Genomic DNA, 21,443 nt, shown 5'->3' with positions numbered 1-21,443 from the left:
GTCTGGACTGGTTTAACTGGGGTGGGTGGGGGTGTGTCTTGGCTCTGAAGTGTCGCACAGGGATGGGGACACAGGGACAGGATGTGTGTGGCACAAGGGCACTGTGGGAACAGGGACGTGTGAGGCACATGGGTAGTGTGGGGACAGGGACATGGGGGGCACAGGAATGTGTAAGGCAGAGGGACACATGGACATCATGGGGACAGGGACATGGGGGGGCACATGGTACCACTGAGATGGGACACACAGGGACAGGGTTCTCTGGGGTACGAGGGCACTGTGGGCACAGACCAAGTGACAGGCGGGCCGGGGCTGGGAGCCCCCTGTGCTGGTGGCACTGTCCCTGCCCGTGCCAGGGGTGGCACTGGGGGTCCCAAGGTCCCTGCACCACAAACCACTCAGAGCTAGGTGTTTATTGCCGAGCACTACAGGTACTTGTAGACCACGCGGGCGGGCACCGTCTGCAGCTCCAGGCGCACGGGGCACTTGTAGAAGTGGCTCAGGAGGGTCTCGGTGTAGCCCACCAGGAAGTAGATCTTGCTGGGGGGCAGTGCCCGGTTAAGCAGGGCACAGATCACCAGTAGGTTCCCGCGGCGCTTCAGCACCACCTCGTCCGCCAGGAGCCCCGGGAAGGTGCCGTACATGAAGCGGCGCAGGAACGAGTCCTCCACTGCCCGCTCTGCCGCGCCTGCCTCACCGTGCAGGTTACCTGGGCACAGGGGCACGGCTGGCACCGGGGGCTGGCACTGCTGCCGCCCTGTGCTGGCACTGCCGACACCCTATGCCCACCCCACACGTCCCTGCTCCCACCACACCCATGTGTCCCACAGTGCCCTCGTGCCCCACGTCCCTGTCCCTGTGTGATCCACACAGCGCTGTCCCCACAACACCCTGTGATCCCTCCCCACGGGTGCCCTCATCCTCCCCACCCCCTGCCCCTCTGTGTGCCCCACGCCCCCCCACCGCCCCCCGTGCCCGGTACCCACCGGTGTGCAGGGACAGCCATCCCTTGCGGTGGGCGATGTAGTGGGGGGGATGTGCCTGCTCGTAGGTCACGGGCTTGTCCCCTTTGCCCACCCGGACCCGCGCCGCCCGTGTCTGCAGGGACAGGGGTCAGGGGGGCACAGCCCGGGGTGGGCACAGCCCGGGGGGGGGGCGCAGGGAGGGGACACCCCCGGGGGGCCCCAGCACTCACCTTGAGGCAGGCGGGGGTGGTGTGGAGGTGCCGGGGGGCAGGCAGGGCACAGGGCAGTACCTGGGGGGGTCACAGGGATGGGGGGCAGCCGGGGCTGGGGGGGCTGTCCCAGTCCCCTGCCCCCAATAGCCACTGTCCCCCCGGACCCCGCTGTCCCCAGAGTGGGGTCAGCGCTGCTGGAGCCCCCCCGGGGAGAGGACCAGTGACCCCCACACGTGGTGCCCCCTGCACCCAACGTCCCCCCGCACTCGGTGTTTCCTATATCCAGTGTCCCCTGTACGCAGTGTCCCCCTTCCGCAGCACCCCCATCCCCTGTGTTCTCCATTCCCAGTGTTCCCAGTGTCCCCCCCACCCCCGGCATCCCCCCCATTCCCGTGTCCCCATTCCCGTGTCCCCATTCCCGTGTCCCCCATTCCCGGTTCCCCCCGTGTCCCCTCACCCTCAGGGCACGCGCAGCCGCCGCCATCTTGGATCGGGGCGGGGGCGGCAGCGCCCCCTGGCGGCGGGAGGGCGGCACTGGGTCCCCGGTGCTGTCGGGGGGTCCTGGGGTGTCCTGGTTCCCCCCCCTCCACAGCCCCTGTCTCTCTTTCAAGCTCGATTTTGGGGTCCCTGGCCTTGCTGGGTAGGGGGCTGCCCCCACCATGGGGTGTTGGGGCACTGCCCCTCCTCTTTGTGGTGCCAGGGGCTCTCTCTGTGCCCCCCCCAAACCCTGCAGCAGCCACTGGGATCACCCAGATAAGACCCTCCCCATGATGGGGGGTCTGCCCCCCATACCCTGGGCCCCCCCCCCCTGGCTGTCAGTCACAGCCCCCCCTCCCACCTTCCGGGTGACCCCCGCCCATCCTGAGGGGCTCCCCAGGTTTCCTCCCTCTTTCCACTCCCCTCCTGGGGGTCTCCCCCTCTTCCCCCCTCCACCCTGGGGGTCTCCCCAGATGTCCCTCCTTCCCCCCCTGCAGCGGAGACTCAGAGCATATGCTGAGGGGGGTTTATTTTGGGGGGGCTCCATCGTGTCTGTGCAGGTGCCAGTGCCAGGGGACAGTTTGGGGGGCTCAGGGGAAGGTGATGGCGCTGAGGGGGGGCAGCTCCAGCGGGGGGTCGGTCGGAGGAGGGTCCCGGGGGGGTCCCGCGGGCCGGGGCCCCCCATGGTGGCCGTACTGGAACTTGAGGCGCAGCTCCCCCAGGCGGGAGCGGGGCAGGATGTTGGGGATCCACTCGATGGTGAATGGGGTGGGCTCCTTCTGCGTGGGGGATGTGTGTCCTGGGGGGGCACGATGGGGTGGGTGTAGGCCCCCCCTGCTCCTCCACTGAAGCCCCCCACCCTCCAGACTGTCCTTTAACCTCTCTTGAAGCCCCCAGGGGTGTTTTTGTAGCCCCCACTCTCTGGACCCCCTGTTCCGCCTCTCTTCAGAGCCTCCAGGGGTGTCTGTGTGTTTGTCCCTCACCCTCTGGATCCCCCTTTCCTCCTTCCCTTGAAGCCCTCTCACCCTCTGGGCCTGCCCCCTCCTTTGCCTGCTCCTCTCCCCCTCCACTGAGCCCCCCCCTCCCCTGGGCTCCCCCTTTTCTCCCTCTCTTTACAGTCCCCAGGGTTCCCAGGATTCTGCCCCCCCTCCCCGTGGATTTCAGGGTCCCATCCTATGGATTTTGGGGTCCCATCCTGCCCCTCCCTGTGGATTCTGGGGTCCCACTCTGCTCCCCCCCTCACTCACCAACTTTGAGGAAGGTCTGGAGCTCCAGGGGCCGCAGGGGGGGCTGTTTCTCGGGTGTCCCAAACCCGTCTCCCACGGGCTCCACCTCCACGCGGGGGGTCCGGAAGGGCTCGTAGGAGCCATCCCTGTTCTGCACGAAGCTCCTGGTGATCTCCAGCGGCAGCTGCGGCGAGGGGGGGGTCAGGAGGGGTTGTGGGGGGCTCTGGGGGGCCGGAGGGGCTGCTCCCCCCTTACCTCAGGCGTGTCGAAGATCTGCTTCACCTGCAGGACGTTGGTGATGTGCCAGGTGTACTTGGAGAAGGTGCCCAGGGGCAGCGCGTCCCTGCGCACGAAGGCTGGGGAGGGTGGGGTGTCAGGGCTGGGGGGGGACTTGTGGGGCTTCCCCCCCTTTTTTCTCTTTCTTCCCTTCACCTTTTGCCTCCCCTATACACCTTTTTTCCCCCCACTTTCCCCCCTTTTTTTGTCCCTCTTTTCTCCCTTCTCAGCCTTTTTTTTTTTACCCTCTTTTTTCCCCCCTGTTTTCCCCCACCTCTTTTTTCTCCTTTTTCTCCCCTGGGATCCCTCACCCGTGGTGGAGTTGGGGAGCCTCTTCTTGCTGCTCCCACTGGAGATGCGCTGCTGGAGGGCATCAAAGAAGGCCTGGGGGATGTGGAACACCAGGGGCTCAGGATGCCCTGCAGGGGAACAGGGGGAGCACAGGGATCAGGGGCTGGGGGATCCAGGACCCTCATCCTGCTCGGGCCCTGAGTGTGCCTGGGGCTGACTGGATCAGCAGTGCTGGGGTCTGACCATGTTTCCAGGGAAATATCTTGGATTTGGAGTGTTTCACTGGGTGTCCTGTGCCCCTTGTCCCCTCCCTGGGAGAGGAACCCAGCACCCTCCTGTCCATGAGGAGTTGGACTCTGATCCTGTTCCTCCCTCCCACCCTGAAATCCCCTGATGTCCCTTCCCTGTGCTGTCCATGCTCCAGATGCCACCTGGAGATGCCCTTGGAGCATTTCTGTGGCCTCCTCTGGATTTGCTCCAGGAGCTCCACACCCCCATGTTGGAGTCTCAGAGCTGGAGGCAGGTGGGGTCTCACCTGAGCAGGGCAGAGGGGGAGAATCCCCCCTCACCTTGATCTGACCTGAATCAAAGGCAGTAAAACTTCCCAGGGCACAATAAATTCCCTGCAAACCAGACAAAGCCCTCTGGGGGCAGTCCCTGGGTGGGCTGGAGCCCCAGAGCCCCCCTGGGTGCCCCCCAGACTCACCCTCAAACTGGTAGTGCATGGTTTGGTGGATGCGCTCCGTGACACTGGCCAGCCAGTCCTGGAAGGACAGGGACACCTGGGACTCATCCAGCACCTGGGTACAGCCTGCAGGAGGGAGGGAAGGGATGTTGGAATGTCACCCCCCAGGGGCATCTGTGGGAGCCAAACCAGCCCTTCCTGGCTGTGGGGTGGGATGGATGTGCTTTGTCTCAGGGAAAAAAGGGGAAAATGAGGGATTTGTTCCACTTTCCAGGCCAAAACTAAAGCTGAGAGAGAGAAAAGCACCAAGCAGAGGCTCCTGCCCTGGCACAGGGCATTGCCAGCATGGAGAGAGGGTTTCTCCACAGGGTTCTGAAGAAACTGAAAAGGACAGAGTTCTCCAAACATCCCATGAAAACTCAAATAAGTCATAGAATCATGGAATGGTTTGGGTTGGAAGGGATCTTAAAGCCCATGGGATGGGCAGGGACACCTTCCACTATCCCAGGTTGCTCCAAGCTCTGTCCAACCTGGCCTTGGACACTGCCAGGGATACAGGGGCAGCCACAGCGTCTCTGGGAATTCCATCCTAGCCCCTCACCACCCTCCCAGGGAAGAATCCCTTCCCAATACCCATATAAATCTACATAAACTCAGAGTGGGCACTGCCAAGGGGGCCCTGGGTGCCCCCAGACTCACTGTGTCTCTTCAGGGAGGATGAGGCGACTGGTGGCTTCCTGAGGCTGCTCCTTCTGGGGCCGGGATGAGCCGGGTCTGGAGCCAGGAGCGGGCTGGTCACCTGTGTCCCTGAGGGAGGGGTTGTCACTGCAGGAGTCACCCCATGGGATCCCTGCCTGTCACCTCCTTCCTTGGGGCCCTTCTCCTCCATAATACCATCATGAGCATGGGAAAAGACCCCTTTGGGCCAGGTTGGGGTTGTTCCCAAGGCTCCACTGGCACTGACACTGCCGGATCCTAGTCCCTTGGAGCTGCATTGTTGGGGGGTTTCAAATCCCACCCAATCCTTGAGCTGGATCTCAGTCCCTTGGAGGTGCTCCCAAGGGGATTTTCAGCTCCCACCCATCCCACAGACCTTCCCAGGGACACTCACCCGGCCCCACATCCTTTTTCCTCTTCCTGGCCTTGACAGCAGCCGACCCCCGAGGCCGTGCTGTGGATCCAGGGCCACAAACCAGCTGTGGGATCACTGCACCCTTCAGACCTGGGGACACAAATCCTGTCCCTAAAAACATCTCAGCCAGGGAACAGGGGGCTCATGTGCCCCCACAGGACCTCCAGCACATCCCAAATGTTTGCAGGGGAACCCCCCCTCCTCTGGACATGCTCCTTTGGGGGGACATTGAGGGGAGGGGGGATTTTATCCTGCTCCCATTGTGCCCTCGGGGGGGGGGTTTCCAACCTTTGGATGCCCAAGGACAGGGTGGGATGGGGATATCTGGGTGAAGCTTTTGGGGTGCAGAACCCCCTTGGGGCAGTGAACTCCAGATATTGCTGCTGTGAGAGGGGTTCACAGGGAATTAACCCCAGAGGCTGCTGTGAGAGGGGGTTCACAGGTTCCAGCCCTGGAAAACAACCCCCAGCACGCCCTGAGCACCCAAGGCAGTGAATCCCAGTGGGATCTGCCCCCACCTAGCTCTCATGGGAGCACGGGGAGCTCCCCATTCTGCTCCCCTACTCTGGGAGCCAGGAGCTGGCTGCATCATGGTGGGAATCACTCCCCGTGCAGAGGGACTGGGCAGGACACAAACCCAACCCCCAGGGTAGCTGCTGACCGGGAGCAGGTGTAAGGGCTGCTGGGAGGTGCCAAGGCCCCAGGCTGGGGTGTCACCAACCCCTCAACACCCCCAAAGCCCCCGTGTGCCCCCCCTTCCCACCCCCGGCATCGGAAGCGAGGAACTCGGCGAACTCCTGGGCCAGGCTCTCGTCGCTGGCGAAGGCGCAGATGCAGGCGAGGAAGTGGATGCAGCGTGTTGGTGGCACCTCTTCCTCCTCCTCCTCCTCCTCCTCCTCCCCCTTGCCGTGCCCAGCGCGGGGGCTCCGGCAGGCGCAGGAGAAGCGGTGCTGAGCGAAGCAGGCGTGCAGGTAGCCCAGGCCGTGCCTCTGGCTGGCCTGGCACTTGACCACCAGCACGCTCCTGGTGACCCTCTGCACCAGTGGCCCCGTGGGCTCCGTCGCCAGCTCCCACAGGTTCTGCTTGGCCTCGGGGGGCGCCTGCAGGGAGCCCAGCACAGAGCTCTTGAGGGGCAGCGGCGTGGCCTCGGCCTGGCAGGCCAGTGCCAGCTTCAGGTGCTGGCACTGCTTGTCCTCCGCCACCGCCGTGCCACAGGTGGGTGCGTGGCAGCGCCCCGAGCTCAGCTGGGTGATGAGAGTGCCTTCGGGAGTCTGGATGGCGGTCTCGGAGACCCCCAGCTCCACGAAGCAGCGGGCGTGGTGCCCGCGGTGCCGCACGGAGTAGAGCTGCGCGGGGGAGCCGGTGAGGACGCGCACGGCGCCGGGGTCGGTGCCACTGCCGGGGCCGGGTGGGCGGCGGGCGCCGGGCCGGAACACCGTCCCACATCGCTGGTTCTTGCAGCTCAGCCCCCGCGTGCCGTTGTAGGTGCCACAGCGGGGGCACTTGCGGATGCCCCGCAGGGTGGCCTTGCCCAGGTCCGACAGGAAGGAGGGGGCTTTGGGCCTCGATGGCGGGGGGTCCATGCTCAGGGAGCTGGGAGGGCACAGAGAGGGGAAATGGGGGAGAACAGATTAGTTGGCTGGTCACTGGTGGTGCCAGTGGTGTCCCAACAGTCCCTGGCCTGGGACACCCCACAGTCCCTGGGACACCCTGTCCGATCCCTCTGCCATCCTGACAGTCCTTGAGCCACCCTGACAGTCCCCATGTCACCCCAGAAAACATGAATCATGGGCAGGAATGGGGGCAAGGAACGGGCCAGGAATGGAAGCAGGAACAGAGCAGGAATGGGTGCAGGAATGGGGCGATTCCCTCTTGCCCCCCCATGTTGGGTTTTGCACCAGTTTGGCCAGTTCTGAGGACCAGAACAGCGACTTCAGCCGCTCAACCCATTCCCCCCCTCACACAGCTCCCTATCCCAGTGTGACACTGGGAGGGACTGGGAGGGCTCCCCGTGACCCCCAGGAAGCCCGTGCCCGTCCCTGCTCTGCCCCGCGTCCCCTGACCCCCAGCCCGGGGTTCTCTCCCCCCAAGCCCCAGGGAGGTCTCTCCCCCGCCCCGGTACCTGCAGCCCCGTTACCGCCGCCGTGGGCGCCGTGAGGGGGGGATCCCACTTCCGCCATTCGCGCATTCTTATTGGTCTGTCAGCACCACGTGATGCGCCGCGGGGCTGCTGGGAGATGTAGTCCAAAGAGGAGCTACGGCCACACCAGGGGCTGGACTACAACTCCCAGCAGCCCCCGCGGCAAGAATTCACCACTTTCTCCCCTTTCCCCCCCAAAATTCCAACCTTTCCCCCCAAATCCCACCAGCACCCGTTCTACTCCCCCCCGTGACCAACAAAACACAGCACACAAGCTTCAGGGGTTTTTTAATTTTTCCTTTTTTTTTTTTTTTTAAAATTTTTTCCTTTTTTTTTTTCCATTTTTGTGGGTTTTTTGTGTTTTTTTTTTTTTTTTAAAGGTTGGGCAAGAGGTAGGATTAAAAAAAGGGTGTTTTTGGCCTCTGATAGATCAGGTTTGGGAGCTCTTCTCACCTTCACTCCCTTGTAAAACACACCTGGGATATCGAGGGAATTTTACACAATTCATTAAAAACTTTATATTCCAAGAGATATTTGATATCCACAAAAAAATAAGGGAAAAAAAGAAGATTTGAGGCATAAGATCACATCAAAAAGACTCCGTGTCCTACCTTTAAATAAGGAAAAGTACAAAAGTGGCCAAAAGTTGTGCAAAATTCTTCAATTTGCTCAAATATTTTACAGGAAAATGTAGAAATCAGTAAAAAAAAAATAAAATCAAAGTAACAACCCTGGAGGGATTTGTCACGTTTTAGCAACAGGAATTTTGCTGTCCCAGGGTGGGAATCTTGGCTCACGTGGGGAGATGGGTGTTGTCACACCCCTTTTTTTCCCCCCATCGTAAGGCAAAACCGACCCTGAAAAACACACTGAGATCCACAAAAAATGATGTAAACGAGTAATTTATCCTCAAAAAAAACCCCCTCCTGGTGGAAGGAAAGCCAGAGGGTTTTTCCAAGAGGCTGCTTAAAAACAGGGTGTGAGGCTGAAGATATGGCAGCTCCAGGATTCCCACACTTTTGGCTTATTTTGGGGAGTTTTACAGCTGTTTATGGTGTATTTTTCCATCGGCTCCGAGGGAAAACCTCCCCAAAAATACAAAAACAAGGATGACTTGTGCAATTCCTGCCCCAATTCTGAGCTAAGGCAGCGAAGTCCCTGCATTTGTGTTTCTAAAAAACACTGAATTTAAGAAACACATCAAAAGGAGGAAAAAACAACCAAGGCAGAAGGCGGCGATCCAGCATCTGGGTGTGGGGGGGGAAGGGGGGATTTTGTTAAAATTGAAAGGGTGGGGGCGATTTTTCCATGATTCCAACCCCTCGGATTGTGGCTCTGGTAATAAATACCCGGGTGGGGGGTGCTGGGGGGTCCCTGCGCTCAGGGGGTCTCGAAGCCCACGCGGAAGCCGGGCTGGGGGGGCACCACGGCGCCGTTCTGGCCCTGGGGGGGTTGCACTCCATAGTTGGGGCCCATCCAGGCTGCTGCCGACTGGGTCTGGCTGTGGGGGAGAGAAGAATCCCTTAGGAACGTGGGGGGGATAAGGGAAGGGGGGTTTGACGAGGAATTGGGGCACTGAGGGGGGTGGGGGAGTTGTTCTCCACCCGTCCCAGGCGCCATGTCCTGGAGTGGAACAGCTTTGAGGGGGTTGTAGGGTCACAAAGGGGACCCTTTTTTCCCAAGGGGACAAAAAGGAGATTAAAGGGCCCCCCGAACTCACCTGAATCCCTGCTGGTTCCAGGCCTGGCCGTACACGCCATAGGTGGGCACCTGCCACCCGTTGGGCACGTATTGCCCGAGCTGGGCCCCGCCGTACCACTGCCCCCACTGCCCGTAGGGAGGGGGGTAGCTCAGCTGGTTCTGTGGGAAGAGCCAGGGTAGGAATCAGGGAATGACACCTTCCACCAGGCCAGGCTGCTCCAACCTGGCCTTGGACACTGCCAGGGATACAGGCTCCCCCCTCCTGTCAAGAAGTTGCAGAGAGAGAGAAGGTCCCTCCGAGCCTCCTTTTCTCCAGGCTGAGCCCCCCCAGCCCATTTACATTTTCCAGCCCCTTAAAGAATTCCCAGCAGACACTAAGGAACTTCCCAGAGGAGCAGCCCTGACCTGCTGCACGGGGCTGACCATGTCAGGGGTCTCCTTGCCCCAGTAGCACTTCACGACGTGGCCCTCGATGGTGGTGCCGTTGACGGACACGATGGCGTGCGCTGCACTCTCGTGGGAATTGAACCTGCCGGGATCAAGGCGGGACAACACGAGCCACTCACTCAGGGAATAACAGCTGGGATAACCCCCAGGGCCCTCGCTAGCCCAGGATGGGTTTGGGGCCTCAGAACCAGCTGGAACTGCCCCTGTCCCACCCCAGCGGTGGTAGGACGTGAGGCCACGGGTCCCCATGCTGTGATTCTCCCTAAATACACTGGAAAATCCAGCAAGGAGAGCAGTCAATTTCTGATGTTTTTTGCTATATGGAGCTTCATCAATAAAGGGATGGTGGTTTTGGAAAGACTCAAAGTGCTTCAGTAACTCCTCCGAGATGACACAACAGACCAAGGTCCTGCACAGTTCCAGCCATTTTCTGGGTTTTTCCCTGCGTGTTACAGCCCATAACCCCCTCCTCAGGGCAGAGGGAGCTGCTGCAGGGTGGGCTCTGAGCCTGGCAAACTCCCCCCCGTGCAGACCCACCATGCCCTCGGCCCACCTACCGCACGAAGGAGTATCCTTTATCCGGGAACACTCGGATCTCCAGGATCTGCCCAAAGGGGGAGAAGGTCTGGCGCATCAGCTGCTCTGGAGCAGGAAGGACAGGGAGCAGCGTGAGGAACCCGCAGGGGCACAGGAGCAGGGGGCACAGGGGGAACCCCACGTACCTGTGAGGCCCGAGGTAACCCCCCCACAGTACACGGTGCAGTTGCTGGGGCTGGACTGGGTGACCACGTCGTCGTACGACAGTTGTTTGGTGTTTGCTGGGAGAGATTGGACAGGGATTTTCAGTGGATCCGACAGGAATGGTGGGGGAATTGTAATTATAATCCTGACTGGCAAAAGGTGTTGAGCACAACCTGCAAACACCTCACTGAGAATCTCTGTGGAGAGACTTAAGAGCGTTTTCTAGTGACTAAAGGGGCTCGTAGAGAGCTGGAGAGGGACTTGGGACAAGGGATGGAGGGACAGGACAAGGAGGGAAGGGCTTCCCACTGCCAGAGGGCAGGGTTAGATGGGATATTGGGAAGGAATTCCTGGCTGTGAGGGTGGTGAGGGGCTGAGAATGGAATTCCCAGAGCAGCTGTGGCTGCCCCTGTATCCCTGGCAGTGTCCAAGGCCAGGGTGGACGGGGCTTGGAGCAACCTGGGATAGCGGAAGGTGTCCCTGCCCATGGCAGGGGGTGGAATGGGATGGCTCTGAGGTCCCTCCACCCCAACCCATTCCATGATTCCCTGACTCGGGAGGCTGGCAGGGCACCCAGCTGAGCACCTACACTCATAGGTGCTCTTTGGAGCCGGAGGTTTCCTCGTGGCCCAGTTGGTGCGGATTTGCCGTCCCCCGAGCCACTGCCCCCCCATCTGCTGGATCGCGTTCTCTGCGTCCTGTCGGGGAGAGGAGACAACAAAACCTCTGTCAGCAACTCCTCCCCTGCGAGAGAGCCAAGGGAATGACACCACCGTGCTCCTGACTGACAAATCCCTAGCAGTGTCCGAGGCCAGGCTGGACGGGGCTGGGAGCAACCCAGTCCAGTGGAAGGTGTCTCTGCCCATGGCAGGGGGTGGAACTGGATGGGCTTTAAGGTCCCTTCCAACCCAAACCATTGTGGGATTCTGTGATTGATATGATTTTATAAATATAGAGAGAAGTTTCTCTCCATGACAGGCAGTGAAACCAAAGCTGGAGAGAGACTGGGACTGAGAACACTCCAGTGACAATCATCCAGGCAAGCTCAAGACCGTGGCACAGCTCAGCCATTTACTGAAGAAGAAGGGATCTTTCCCATTTATTGACAAAGGAAATGAAGGGATGTAACCCACTTACTGAGGAAGGAAATGATCTTTCCCATTTACTGAAGAAGTAACATCTTACCCATTTACTGAGGAAGGAAAGGAAGGGATCTTACCCATTTATTGAAGAAGGACACGAAGCCATATCCCTTGGACTTCCCCGTTGCCATGTCCTTGACCACCCGTGCGTCCCTACAAAGCACAAACAAGAGCCAGTTCAGCCCCTTCCAGTGCAGCCCCTCCTCGAGCCCCTGAGTCATTTTCCTCTCTCACCTCCACTAATCCTCAGCTCTTCACTGCACCAGCAACACACTCAAAGCAAAAGGCTCCTTGTCTACACAGAACTTTACTAAGGCTTTGCCAGGTAGCAGCAAAACTAAAACTTAATTGTGTAAACATGTAAATCAATGGCTTCTCTAACAAATGTCTGCACTCTACAGCTGGCTCCTGCTTCAAAACACTCTCACAGACTGTTAAGGCACAAAGCACGGTCAAAGCAGCTATTCCAGATGGCTTAAGGCTGACATGAGCTGAATGGCTCTCTTGAACCATGCCATTTTTAAACTCTTATTTATTTGCCAGCACGTTCTACCTACTCATTCCAAATATTAAATAGAAAAAAAATAAAAAAAGAAGATAGGAATTAAAAGGCATACGTCGCCTGTTAACTGAATTCTTTAATTCTTGGGTCGTTACCCCCTGTTTGGACTGTGGGCAGCTGTAAATTTTGAGAGATTGATATTTCAGAAATTAGTGAAGAAAACACTGCAATATTCATATCTTTACAAACTACACATTACACAGCATTGGTACAACAGAGACTGGAACTATGAAATATATATAAAAAAGAGGGAAAAAAATGAATAAAATTGATAAAAATAAATAAGAAAACTACAACGTTTGTCCACTGTGAACTGTAGCTTGTGGTTAGCCATGGAATTCTGTCCATTCTTCAGGGACACTCTGCAAAATAACCAGAGCCCTATTATTTGGGATTGAGTCAGGAAGAGAACCCAGCTACCAGAGCTAAACCCACTGGAGGGATACAGCAGCAGTTTGGGGCCCAGCCAGCCCAGGGTGAGGTGTCCTCATCCCAGGCCACCCTCTCCTCCCTCCCACCACGGACAGGCAGGAAAAGAAACAGAAACAGCAGCAAAACCACTCAGGAAGTCATGCAATTTAGGGCTGGAGAAGTCAGAGGGGGCAGAGAAAAACCAGTGTTAATGTGGGCACAGCACTGAGACTCAAAAGAGAAGCCACAATGGAGAGAAAGTTCGTTAAGGTCTGGAGTTTGTAAGCCTAATTAAGTTTAATTATGGCACCCACAGCATGACAGTGTCAGTGGTGCCTAACGAAAATCCCTCTCCCAAAGCTACAGCAGGAATATTTGTTCTTTCCTCTCTGTTAGACCCTCCCTCCCTTCCCCTTTTTTTTCTTTCCTAAGTCAGAACTTGGATCAAACATTACAAATTGCCAGAGAAAAGCCACTTTGGGAAGCTGAGTCTAGAGAGGGAGTGAGGGAAAAACTCATCTCTACTTACCCTCAACTGAAAACTTGGGAATAAAGACTTGAGAACAAGTGAAAACATGCACAGAGCAAGTGAAAAAGGAACCACAACGAAACAGTGTTTGTTTAAAAAAAGCCAGATGCAAAGAATTACCCAATTTCTTTCTGAGCTAATCATGCAGTACTTCAACCTCGGTGTCATTAATGAAAAAAGGCTCAGTTTGGCACCAGTAAAGATTAAAATAAAAAGAAATCAATCAGGAAATATTCCATTAGCAGCACAATTCCACAGGCTGGTCACTGATGAAGAACAGGTAAAGCCAAGTCACTTCATTCAATCACTTGTTTTTCCAGGTTAAACTTAAATAAGAAGAAAATCTGGGTCCTTCTGAGTTTGGAAAAAGAGTTCAAAAAAGTCATTAAGGGGAGAATTCTGCTTTTTGGGGGAAAAAACTGAGTTTCAGCTTGGATGGCTTGTTTGAGCCAAGGCAAACCACAAGTGTTCTGTGTGTCAGCAGCACGAGCACCACTCCCCATCACCACTATCACACAGGGATAGCTCTTCCAGGGAAAAAACTCTTCCAGGAAAGATGGGACAACAGGCCTGGCCTCAGATTCAGGGGTAGGAGGGAGCTTAGGGGGTTATTTATGGAATGTGTGTCCACTGAGCTGTCACCTCTGATACCCAGGTAGGGGGAAACTCTCTCACTGCCCGCTCCTGCCTCCTTCTCCCATCATTCCAGCCTATCCCTTCCATCCAGCACATCTGGCCAGAGGATGAGAGCATGAACTGCCTCCTTGGAGCCCTCCCTCTGCACTCCCTGGTGACCATTAGCTGCAGTCAGGCATTGGGGATGTCTGAAGCAAGACCACACACAGATAAATTTTAAACCTTCTAATAAAAGGAAATCAAGCTGGCATTAAAAGAGGAATAAACTGGACTCTTGAGGGGTAAAAAAAAAATAAAACAACAAAAAACAAACTTACTTCAATTAAATGCTTCACTACCCAACACTCCAAAGCACTCTATGTTCTTACATCACCATCAAGAAACTCCAATGTCCAGTACAGACAACACTACAAGGAAAATTAATGGTTTACGTTTGGAGGACGGAATGAAGGAACTGCTCCTCTCTCTGCTACACCCTGAGTAGGACAGACTGGCAGGGAGGGCTGGGACCATCCCTGCCCCGCTGGGACCAGCTCAGCTCCCTGACCCATCTGTGGGCCCTGGGTCAAGGGCTGATACTGCCCCAGTGCCCCAGCGAGCCTTGTGCTCAAAAAAGGTTCATTTTTGGGAAATGGGGATTAACTCCATAAAAAACATTGGCTGTGAGTGGCTGGCACCCCAAAAATCCAGAGTGCAAACTGGGCTGAGAGGGCCAGGGAAACGCAGACCCCGGGCTGAAGAGTCTGGATTTTCCAGTGTTGCTTTGCCAAATGAGGCAAGGAGGATAAAGCCAAAGCAAGCTGGACACGACTTCCAGGAAAGCAGAACAAACTGGGATAAAGGATTCGGGTGAGAGGCTGCTGTGTGACCAGAGGAGTGTGTGTCCCTGCCCTGCACAGCGTTACTTACTCACACACAAAGCTGCCTCCACTTGGGAGAGAGAGCTTGGAGATTATGTGCCCTAAAAAAGGACTTACGATATTCTTCCAAAGGGGGCAAAGGCTGCTTTGATGTCTTCAGTTGTGATCTCTGGACTGAGGTCTCCCACAAAGACATGGAAATGGTCTTTTGGGGAAAAAGAGAAAGAAGCACTTAAAGGTTGAACAACTCTGTACAGAGTAGAGTAAAAAACCCAATAAATTAAGAAAACCTTTATTAAAACTCCAGCTATTATTAAAAATACATTATTAAATACAACAAAAATACCTAATAAATACCACAAAAAAATAAATTAATAATCAATTAATATTCAAACATCTACATGAAGACCAGAGTTTGCTGTGGAACAGAATTCACTGCTGTTCTCTGTGCTTGGCAGTGCTACAAGTCAGTGATTTGAAGGACACTGCAGCCACTTTTGTATCTTGAATTTTACCAGCTGCTTTTAAGACCTGCCAGCATTTACTGTACAAATCTGAAACTATTTACTTAATGTGTCCAGATTACACACAAATTTTTCTCTTCCTATGCCAGCATTAAGCTGTGACATAGAATTATGGAATCACGGAATGGTTTGGGTTGCCATGGACACCTTCCACTATCCCAGGCTGCTCCAAGCCGGGCCTTGGACATTTCCAGGGGTGGGGCAGCCTTAGCTCCTCTGGATGTGGCAGGAGATCACTTGCTCCTTGAAGTCCCATAAGCTGGAATGCTTCAAGAAATGCAGGAGGGATTTTGATCCTACCCACAATGTCTGGGTTAACACTGCAGGTCATAAAGGACAGATCAAAACAACCCAACTTAACAGTTTGCCATGAAAGGAGGAAAACCAGTCCTGAATCTAAGGAGTTTTCCACCACAATCACTGTGTCCCCCAGATCTGTGCTACAGCAGATACCAAACTCCAGTCCACTCAGATGCTGCCGTGGTTTACCCTCACCAGCCTACAGGAATTCCAAGGGAAGCCTTTCCATAAAAAATAAATGGAGAACAAAAAAAAAACCCCAAACACAGCTTCAGGTGGTTGGTGAAGACCCTGTAGATATTTTCACTTATGTTTAAGAAGACACAGTTACCTTGTGAACGCTGTGCTGGCAACGGAACTACCTGATGGCAAAGATCAGATTTCTTCTTCAGTTTATTAAGACAAAGACATTAATTAGCACTACAATAAAAACATTCCCACAAAGCGCCGTTTGATGTATTTATGTTTAAGAACTTGTACAGCTCAGGCACAAGTGGTACTTACTGCTGGTGTCCTTCTTCTGGCTGCTGGGGGTGGTGGCCCAGTTCACTTTGACCTCCTGCAAATGGAAGATCATTAGATCCTGGAATTCACAACTGAGCTCAAGACACCTCCAGCACTTAATTCTGACCCTACAGAGCTCCCCATGAGCAAGGCTGGGGTGAAAGGTCAAGTTTAACACATGTTTCTAGGGACAGGGCTTGTTCTTAAGATTATTCTGAGGGCTGGAGCAGCTCTGCCACGGAGACAGGCTGGAAAAGCTGGGGGTGTCCAGCCTGGAGAAGAGAAGGCTCTGTGGAGACCTTAGAGCCCCTTCCAGTGCCTAAGGGGGCTCCAAGAGCTGGAGAGGGACTTTGGACCACGGGGAATGACTTCCAAATATCTTACAGGGAAGTGTCAAGAGGATGGGGACAGACTCTTTTCAGTGGTGCCCAGTGACAGGATAAGAGGCAATGGGCATGAACTGAAATGTGGGAATTTCCACCTGAATATGAGGAAAATACGATGGAAAACTTTCCTTTGAGGGTGACAGAGCCCTGGAACAGGCTGTGGAATCTCCTTCTCTGGAGACATTCAACCCCTGCCTAGACAACACCCTGTGCAACCTGCTCTGGGTAAACCTGCCTTGGCAGGGGGGCTGGGTGGGATCATCTCCAGAGGTCCCTTCCAACCCCAACCACTCTGGAATTCTGTGGGTGTTCCTCCCTCCCAGTTCCACACTCCCACCTCCCTCTGCCTTCTTCCTACAACAGTCTGAACTCCTCTTCCCAGTCGCGTTCTGTTAAAATCTCTGTCCCAACGAAGTGTCTGACAGCTCCAGTGTGTCTCCAGTGGAATTGTGCCCCTGGATCCGTCCTCCCCAGCCCGGGGACAGCCTGCTGTCCCCTCACTCACCCGCAGCCAGGGCAGCTTACCTTACCCATTATCTTCCTGCCGTTCATGGCCGCCAGCGCGGCGGCCGCGTGCCGGTGCTCGTAGAACTCCACAAAGCAGTAGGGATCGTTTCCAGCTGTCTGAGACAACAGGCAAACCCAGGGTCAGGGCTGCAAACCCTCGAGCTGCACTGTGGCCGCTCTGCTCAGCTCCTGATTCCTCGCCCCTCGGCATCCCCACGTGGACAGGCTTTTTCATTGCACAGGGATTGCATTCAGGGACCGACAAAGCTCTGCCTTACAAAGTTAAAATTACGGCAGAGAATTTTTAAAATCTCATTTACAACCCCCCCACGGTTTAAGCTGTTCACTCCCCCTCGCCATGTCCACCCAGCCTTAAATTCACACCAGGCACAAGGCAGGAATGATTCCAAAAGCACACAGCAGCACTTCCAGGCCTATTACACCCCTTTAACTGGTCGTGCCCTTTTTCCAGGGGAATTCCCAGACACACAAGCACGGTCTGAAGCCATGAGGAACATGGCAATCAGTGCAGGCTCTTACATCCATGATCATCTTGCAGTTTTTGCATGGTCCGATCTGGCTGAACAGCTGGAGGATCAGAGCCTCGGTCACGTCCCTGGACAGGTTCCCCACGTACCTGAGGATCAAACACAGCACAGACACGGGTGTCGGTCACACTGGGAGCTGCAGGGGGCTCTGGGCAAGGGCCTGCAGGGACAGGAAAAGGGGGATAGCTTCCCCCTGACAGAGGGCAGGGTTAGATGGGATACTGGGAAGGAATCCTTCCCTGGGAGGGTGGGGAGGGGCTGGAATTCCCAGAGAAGCTGTGGCTGCCCCATCCCTGGAAGTGTCCAAGGCCAGGCTGGACAGGGCTTGGAGCAACCTGGGAGAGTGGAAGGTGTCCCTGCCCCTGGGATGAGCAGGGATGGTTTTAAGGTCCTTTCCAACCCAACCATTCTATGATTCTACTATTTATTCATATTTATTTGAACTTATTTGGGTTTGTATGGGATGTTTGGAGAGGAAGGGTCAGTCCAACGGGGCAGCCTGGTCTACTGGAACGTGTTCCTGCCCACGACAGGGGGGGCTGAGATAAATTGGATTATCTTTAAGGTCCCTTCCAACTCAAATAACTCCATGACCCTGTAACTCCATGAACTCAACCCACCAAACTGATTTCCACGCACAGAAATGGCAGTTCTGGTATCTGTACAACATCATCATTCCCCAGGCACCATTTCCCAGCTGCTCCAACAGCTCAGGCTGGTGTTTGTCAAGGTTGTTACACAACATTTGGTCTGTTTCTTTCAAAGGCCTCAGGTTTTGGAAGCATCAGATCTGCGTGAGACCACAGGCCAACGTGCTCGAGTGCACAAACACAACCCCAACCCCAACCCCTGCTCCCATCTGGGATTTTGGCTTTCTCAGACCCCCATGAACCACAGGTGGGTGTTTTTGTTGTTGTTGTCAAGCCCGAGTCACGAGATTTTTATAAAAAGCACAGCGAGAAACCTCAGCCCCCGAGGTGTGGCAGCAGCTTCCCACAAAGGAATGTTCTGTGGGTAACCTCTGCCACGGGAATCCTGGACAAATCCCACCACCAAAACCACCTGGGTGCACCTGCAACCCCCCCACCTGCTGCCAAGAGGTGTAAAGGTGTTGTAAGAAAACAACCAGGCAGCAACAACAGGGGCTGCTCGTGCTCCTGGTGTTGACACAAGGCCAGGAACCTGCCAGAGGGATGAGCTCCAATATTTGGTTAAGCAGACAATGTGGGAAGGAGACACAGAGCCTGTTTTGCTGCCAGAAGTGATAAATACAGGAGCCCTGTGTTAATAATTTGGACAACTATTTTAGGGAGGAGTGAGGAGTGTATTTTAAAACCCCCAGACAGACCTTCACAGGCATCCTCTTGCTCTGAGTGATTCCTGTACTTCTGACAAGTTTCCTTAAGCCCTAAAACCTTTGAAAAAGGAGGGATTGGTGCACTTCATTAAGGTAATTAACCAGGACATTATCCCCCACATCAAGTTCTACCAAGAGTCAGAATCACAGAATCATTTACTTGAGAAAGACCTCCAAGATCATGAAGTCCAACCTTTGACTGATCATCACCTTGTCAACCAGACCAGAACTAGAAAGGCCTCTCTTTTCCTCCCTCTTTTTTTTTCAATATTGTCATCCTTTGGATAATGCATAAACTGAGCCTCATGTGACCTTCTGGGTCCAAATTAATTAATTTGTGACTGAGAGTTCCCCAAACAGGGTGCCCACACCCTGACCTCTGACCTCACAGGAGGAGATCTCAGTCCTGTCTCTTCCTGCACCTTTCCCATCCTTCTCTTTCCTGCTAATTGGAAGAGAATCCAATTAATGAGTTGGTTGGTGACTCTCTGCAGATGAAGGCCTGTATTTTCCAACTTTATTCACTGCGTGTGGCTTCTTGAGAAGTAAAACCCAACCACTGCCAGCACTTCTTTCAGACACACAAACTGAATTAGGACACGTATTCCACAAGCATCCATGGACTTCCATGGAAAACACAAACAAGACAACTTGGTCACTTCAAACCCATCTCGTAACCACTCTGCAGATCCTCAATCTGCCAGTGAAGAGTGGTTTTCAAGGAAGGGAGAATAAGCTGCCTCTCCAGGAAATCATTTACATAAAGGGAATAACAGCTCCTAAAGGATCTACACCCCCTCACAGACACGGGTTATGTGGAAATGGCAAAACCAAGGTGTTACTTGCTATAATGTCTGGAATCTATTCCAGAAAAATGTCTGAAATGTGTTAAAGGAAGGAAAGGAACAGGGACAGGGGTGCAGAGGGCTTTGGAGGCCCCTCATGTTGTCACACAACTGAGGGAGCCCCAAAATCCACACCTAGGTGGGGTTCCTGGAGCAGAACTCCTACAGAAATCCTCGTGTAGACATGGATTTAACACGCACTTTGGCCCCCAGCTGCAAAGATCTCCTTCAGCTGCACTTTCTGCCTTCAACTGCTCCTTCTAAACGTGTCCTGTGACACCCAGCTCGTGACAACCCCCTCTGTGATTTGAGAAAGTCACTGGGAGGTGCCATAGGAATCCCATCCCAGGGTATTGCTCAGTCCTCAGCTGTGCTCAGAACCCAGCTGTGTTTAAGGTTGGACTCAATGATCCCGGAGATCTTTTCCACCCTCAGTAATTCCTCATCTGTGCCACAAGCTGCACGTGCTCCAGGACAGGGACCTCATTCCCTCGGGAACACACCGAGACCACCAGGCTCCACACAACCATTGGGATGGGGGGGGAACATCTTCCTAAATAAACACAAAACACGCCAGCAGGTCTGACCATGTTTGCTGATGCCAAGAATAGCTCCCAAAATGTGGGAAGACAACGGGATTGGAGGAGGAGACAGAGTGGTCACTGCCTAGGAGAGCTGGGGTGAGGCACCTCAAGGGCTTGTTTTCCTGTGGTCACTCAGCCAAGTTGTTTTTCAACCCCTGGGGAGGTGCAGCAATCCAAGGGCACAATGTTCCCTCGCCTTGGAATGATTCCCTCTCCCTCCTGCCTTCGCTCCTGCACTGGAGAATGAAGCTGGTAGAGGTCAGGTGGAAAGACTGGAGGCTGATTTCCCTGATCTGTACGAGGGATACCACTCCAGGTAACACCTGTCTGGGAAAAGGAGGGAATCACACAGCTCAGGTGTGCACAGGAGCTCTGGGAAACAGCATCAGGGGTGCACAGGAGCTCTCCCGGACCTGGAAAAGTGTCAGGTGTCCACAGCACCACCATCTTTTCCTAATACCCAATGTAAACTTCCCCTGACACAGCTTCATAACTAGTTCCTTGGGAAGTAACAGGCTCAAGGCGTGCTTTGAACACTGGGGCAAACAATGGATTCATGGGCACCTCCTGGGTATTTCCTTGGAGCTGCTGATCATGGCACTGGGGCTCCAGCTGTTTCCCAGGGCAGTGCCCACATTCCCTGGGAGCTGGTGGTGCCACATGCTCCAGAGATAGTAAAATCCAGCCAGATGCTCACAAAATGCACATGGAGCATGTAGGATGATAGGATCGTCATCATGGAATGGTCTGGGGTGGAAGGGACCTTGATCATCCAGTTCCGTCCCCTGCCACGTGCTAGGATGGACTGGGGAGGGCGGACACATCTTCCAGACCCCCTTTTCCTCCAGAAGTGAGCTGGAGGCCCGGGATAACACCCGGATCGCGGGGCAGGACGGCGGTGACCAGCACTGGGAACCGGGAAGGGGCAGGAACACCGCAGGGGGCGCCGGGTACCCCTTAGCCCCAGGCGGGGGTCTCTCCCCCAGCACTGCGGGCAGCTGAGGGCCCGCGGCGGAGCCCCAGCGGCACCGCCGGTGCCTGAGGGGCCCCTCCGCGAGGCGACCCCGGGCCGCCCCTCCCCGCGGAGCCGGGAACAATAGGCGGTCTCGCCCCCTCCCCACTCACAGGGTCTTGGGCATTTCATCCTCCATGGCGCCGCCGCCGCCCACCCCGGCTCTTCCCGCCCGCCGGGGCGGCCCCGTGAGCCCTGGGCAGCCCGGGCAGCCCGAGCGGCGCCGGCCCCGCCGGCGGACGGTCCCGCGGCAGCTCCTCGCAAGATGGCGGCGGGCGGGCGGGCTGAGGGGACTGGGGGGGGGCGGTGGAGGGGCGGGAACGCGCGTGCGCGGAGAGAGCGCGGGAACGGAGCGGGAGCGCGCGTCCCGCCCGCTGCCAATCTGCGCGTGCGCGACAGGGAACGGCGGGGACGATTAAAAATAGAGGGGTTAAAATGAAGGG

At 55.6% G+C, this 21,443-nt stretch overlaps 3 protein-coding genes across 6 annotated transcripts; all 3 read right to left on the bottom strand.

The window, feature by feature from the left end:
• Positions 1-398: 398 nt before the first annotated feature.
• Positions 399-16,514, bottom strand: MRPS24 (mitochondrial ribosomal protein S24). Its single transcript, XM_032712481.1, has 5 exons — positions 16,509-16,514; positions 1,635-1,691; positions 1,196-1,255; positions 987-1,098; positions 399-709 (listed from the first exon to the last, which is right to left on the bottom strand). The coding sequence occupies exons 2-5, from the start codon at positions 1,659-1,661 to the stop codon at positions 426-428; spliced, it is 483 nt and encodes a 160-aa protein (XP_032568372.1). The 5' UTR covers positions 1,662-1,691; positions 16,509-16,514; the 3' UTR covers positions 399-425.
• C28H2orf42 (chromosome 28 C2orf42 homolog) lies at positions 2,170-7,468 on the bottom strand. The gene is made up of 9 exons (XM_032712469.1): positions 7,387-7,468; positions 6,028-6,857; positions 5,244-5,354; positions 4,832-4,939; positions 4,154-4,258; positions 3,468-3,575; positions 3,136-3,236; positions 2,902-3,064; positions 2,170-2,453 (listed from the first exon to the last, which is right to left on the bottom strand). The coding sequence occupies exons 2-9, from the start codon at positions 6,845-6,847 to the stop codon at positions 2,245-2,247; spliced, it is 1,725 nt and encodes a 574-aa protein (XP_032568360.1). The 5' UTR covers positions 6,848-6,857; positions 7,387-7,468; the 3' UTR covers positions 2,170-2,244.
• On the bottom strand, positions 7,781-21,216 carry TIA1 (TIA1 cytotoxic granule associated RNA binding protein). Of its 4 annotated transcripts, none has more exons than XM_032712472.1 (12): positions 21,114-21,216; positions 17,195-17,291; positions 16,673-16,771; positions 15,762-15,816; positions 14,551-14,638; positions 11,513-11,588; positions 10,883-10,991; positions 10,275-10,370; positions 10,110-10,194; positions 9,511-9,634; positions 9,125-9,264; positions 7,781-8,905 (listed from the first exon to the last, which is right to left on the bottom strand). In XM_032712472.1, the coding sequence occupies exons 1-12, from the start codon at positions 21,137-21,139 to the stop codon at positions 8,785-8,787; spliced, it is 1,116 nt and encodes a 371-aa protein (XP_032568363.1). In that variant the 5' UTR covers positions 21,140-21,216; the 3' UTR covers positions 7,781-8,784. The 4 variants fall into 4 exon arrangements, with proteins under 4 accessions (XP_032568363.1, XP_032568365.1, XP_032568367.1 ...); XM_032712474.1 differs by having other exon boundaries at positions 16,673-16,767; positions 21,114-21,201; XM_032712476.1 differs by lacking the exons at positions 14,551-14,638; positions 15,762-15,816; positions 16,673-16,771; positions 17,195-17,291; positions 21,114-21,216 and adding an exon at positions 13,891-13,980.
• Positions 21,217-21,443: the final 227 nt, after the last annotated feature.

This window comes from Chiroxiphia lanceolata, chromosome 28 (assembly GCF_009829145.1).
Source record: "Chiroxiphia lanceolata isolate bChiLan1 chromosome 28, bChiLan1.pri, whole genome shotgun sequence".
In the NCBI taxonomy this organism is placed as follows: Eukaryota; Metazoa; Chordata; class Aves; order Passeriformes; family Pipridae; genus Chiroxiphia; species Chiroxiphia lanceolata.
This window is presented reverse-complemented; position numbering and strand designations above follow the sequence as displayed.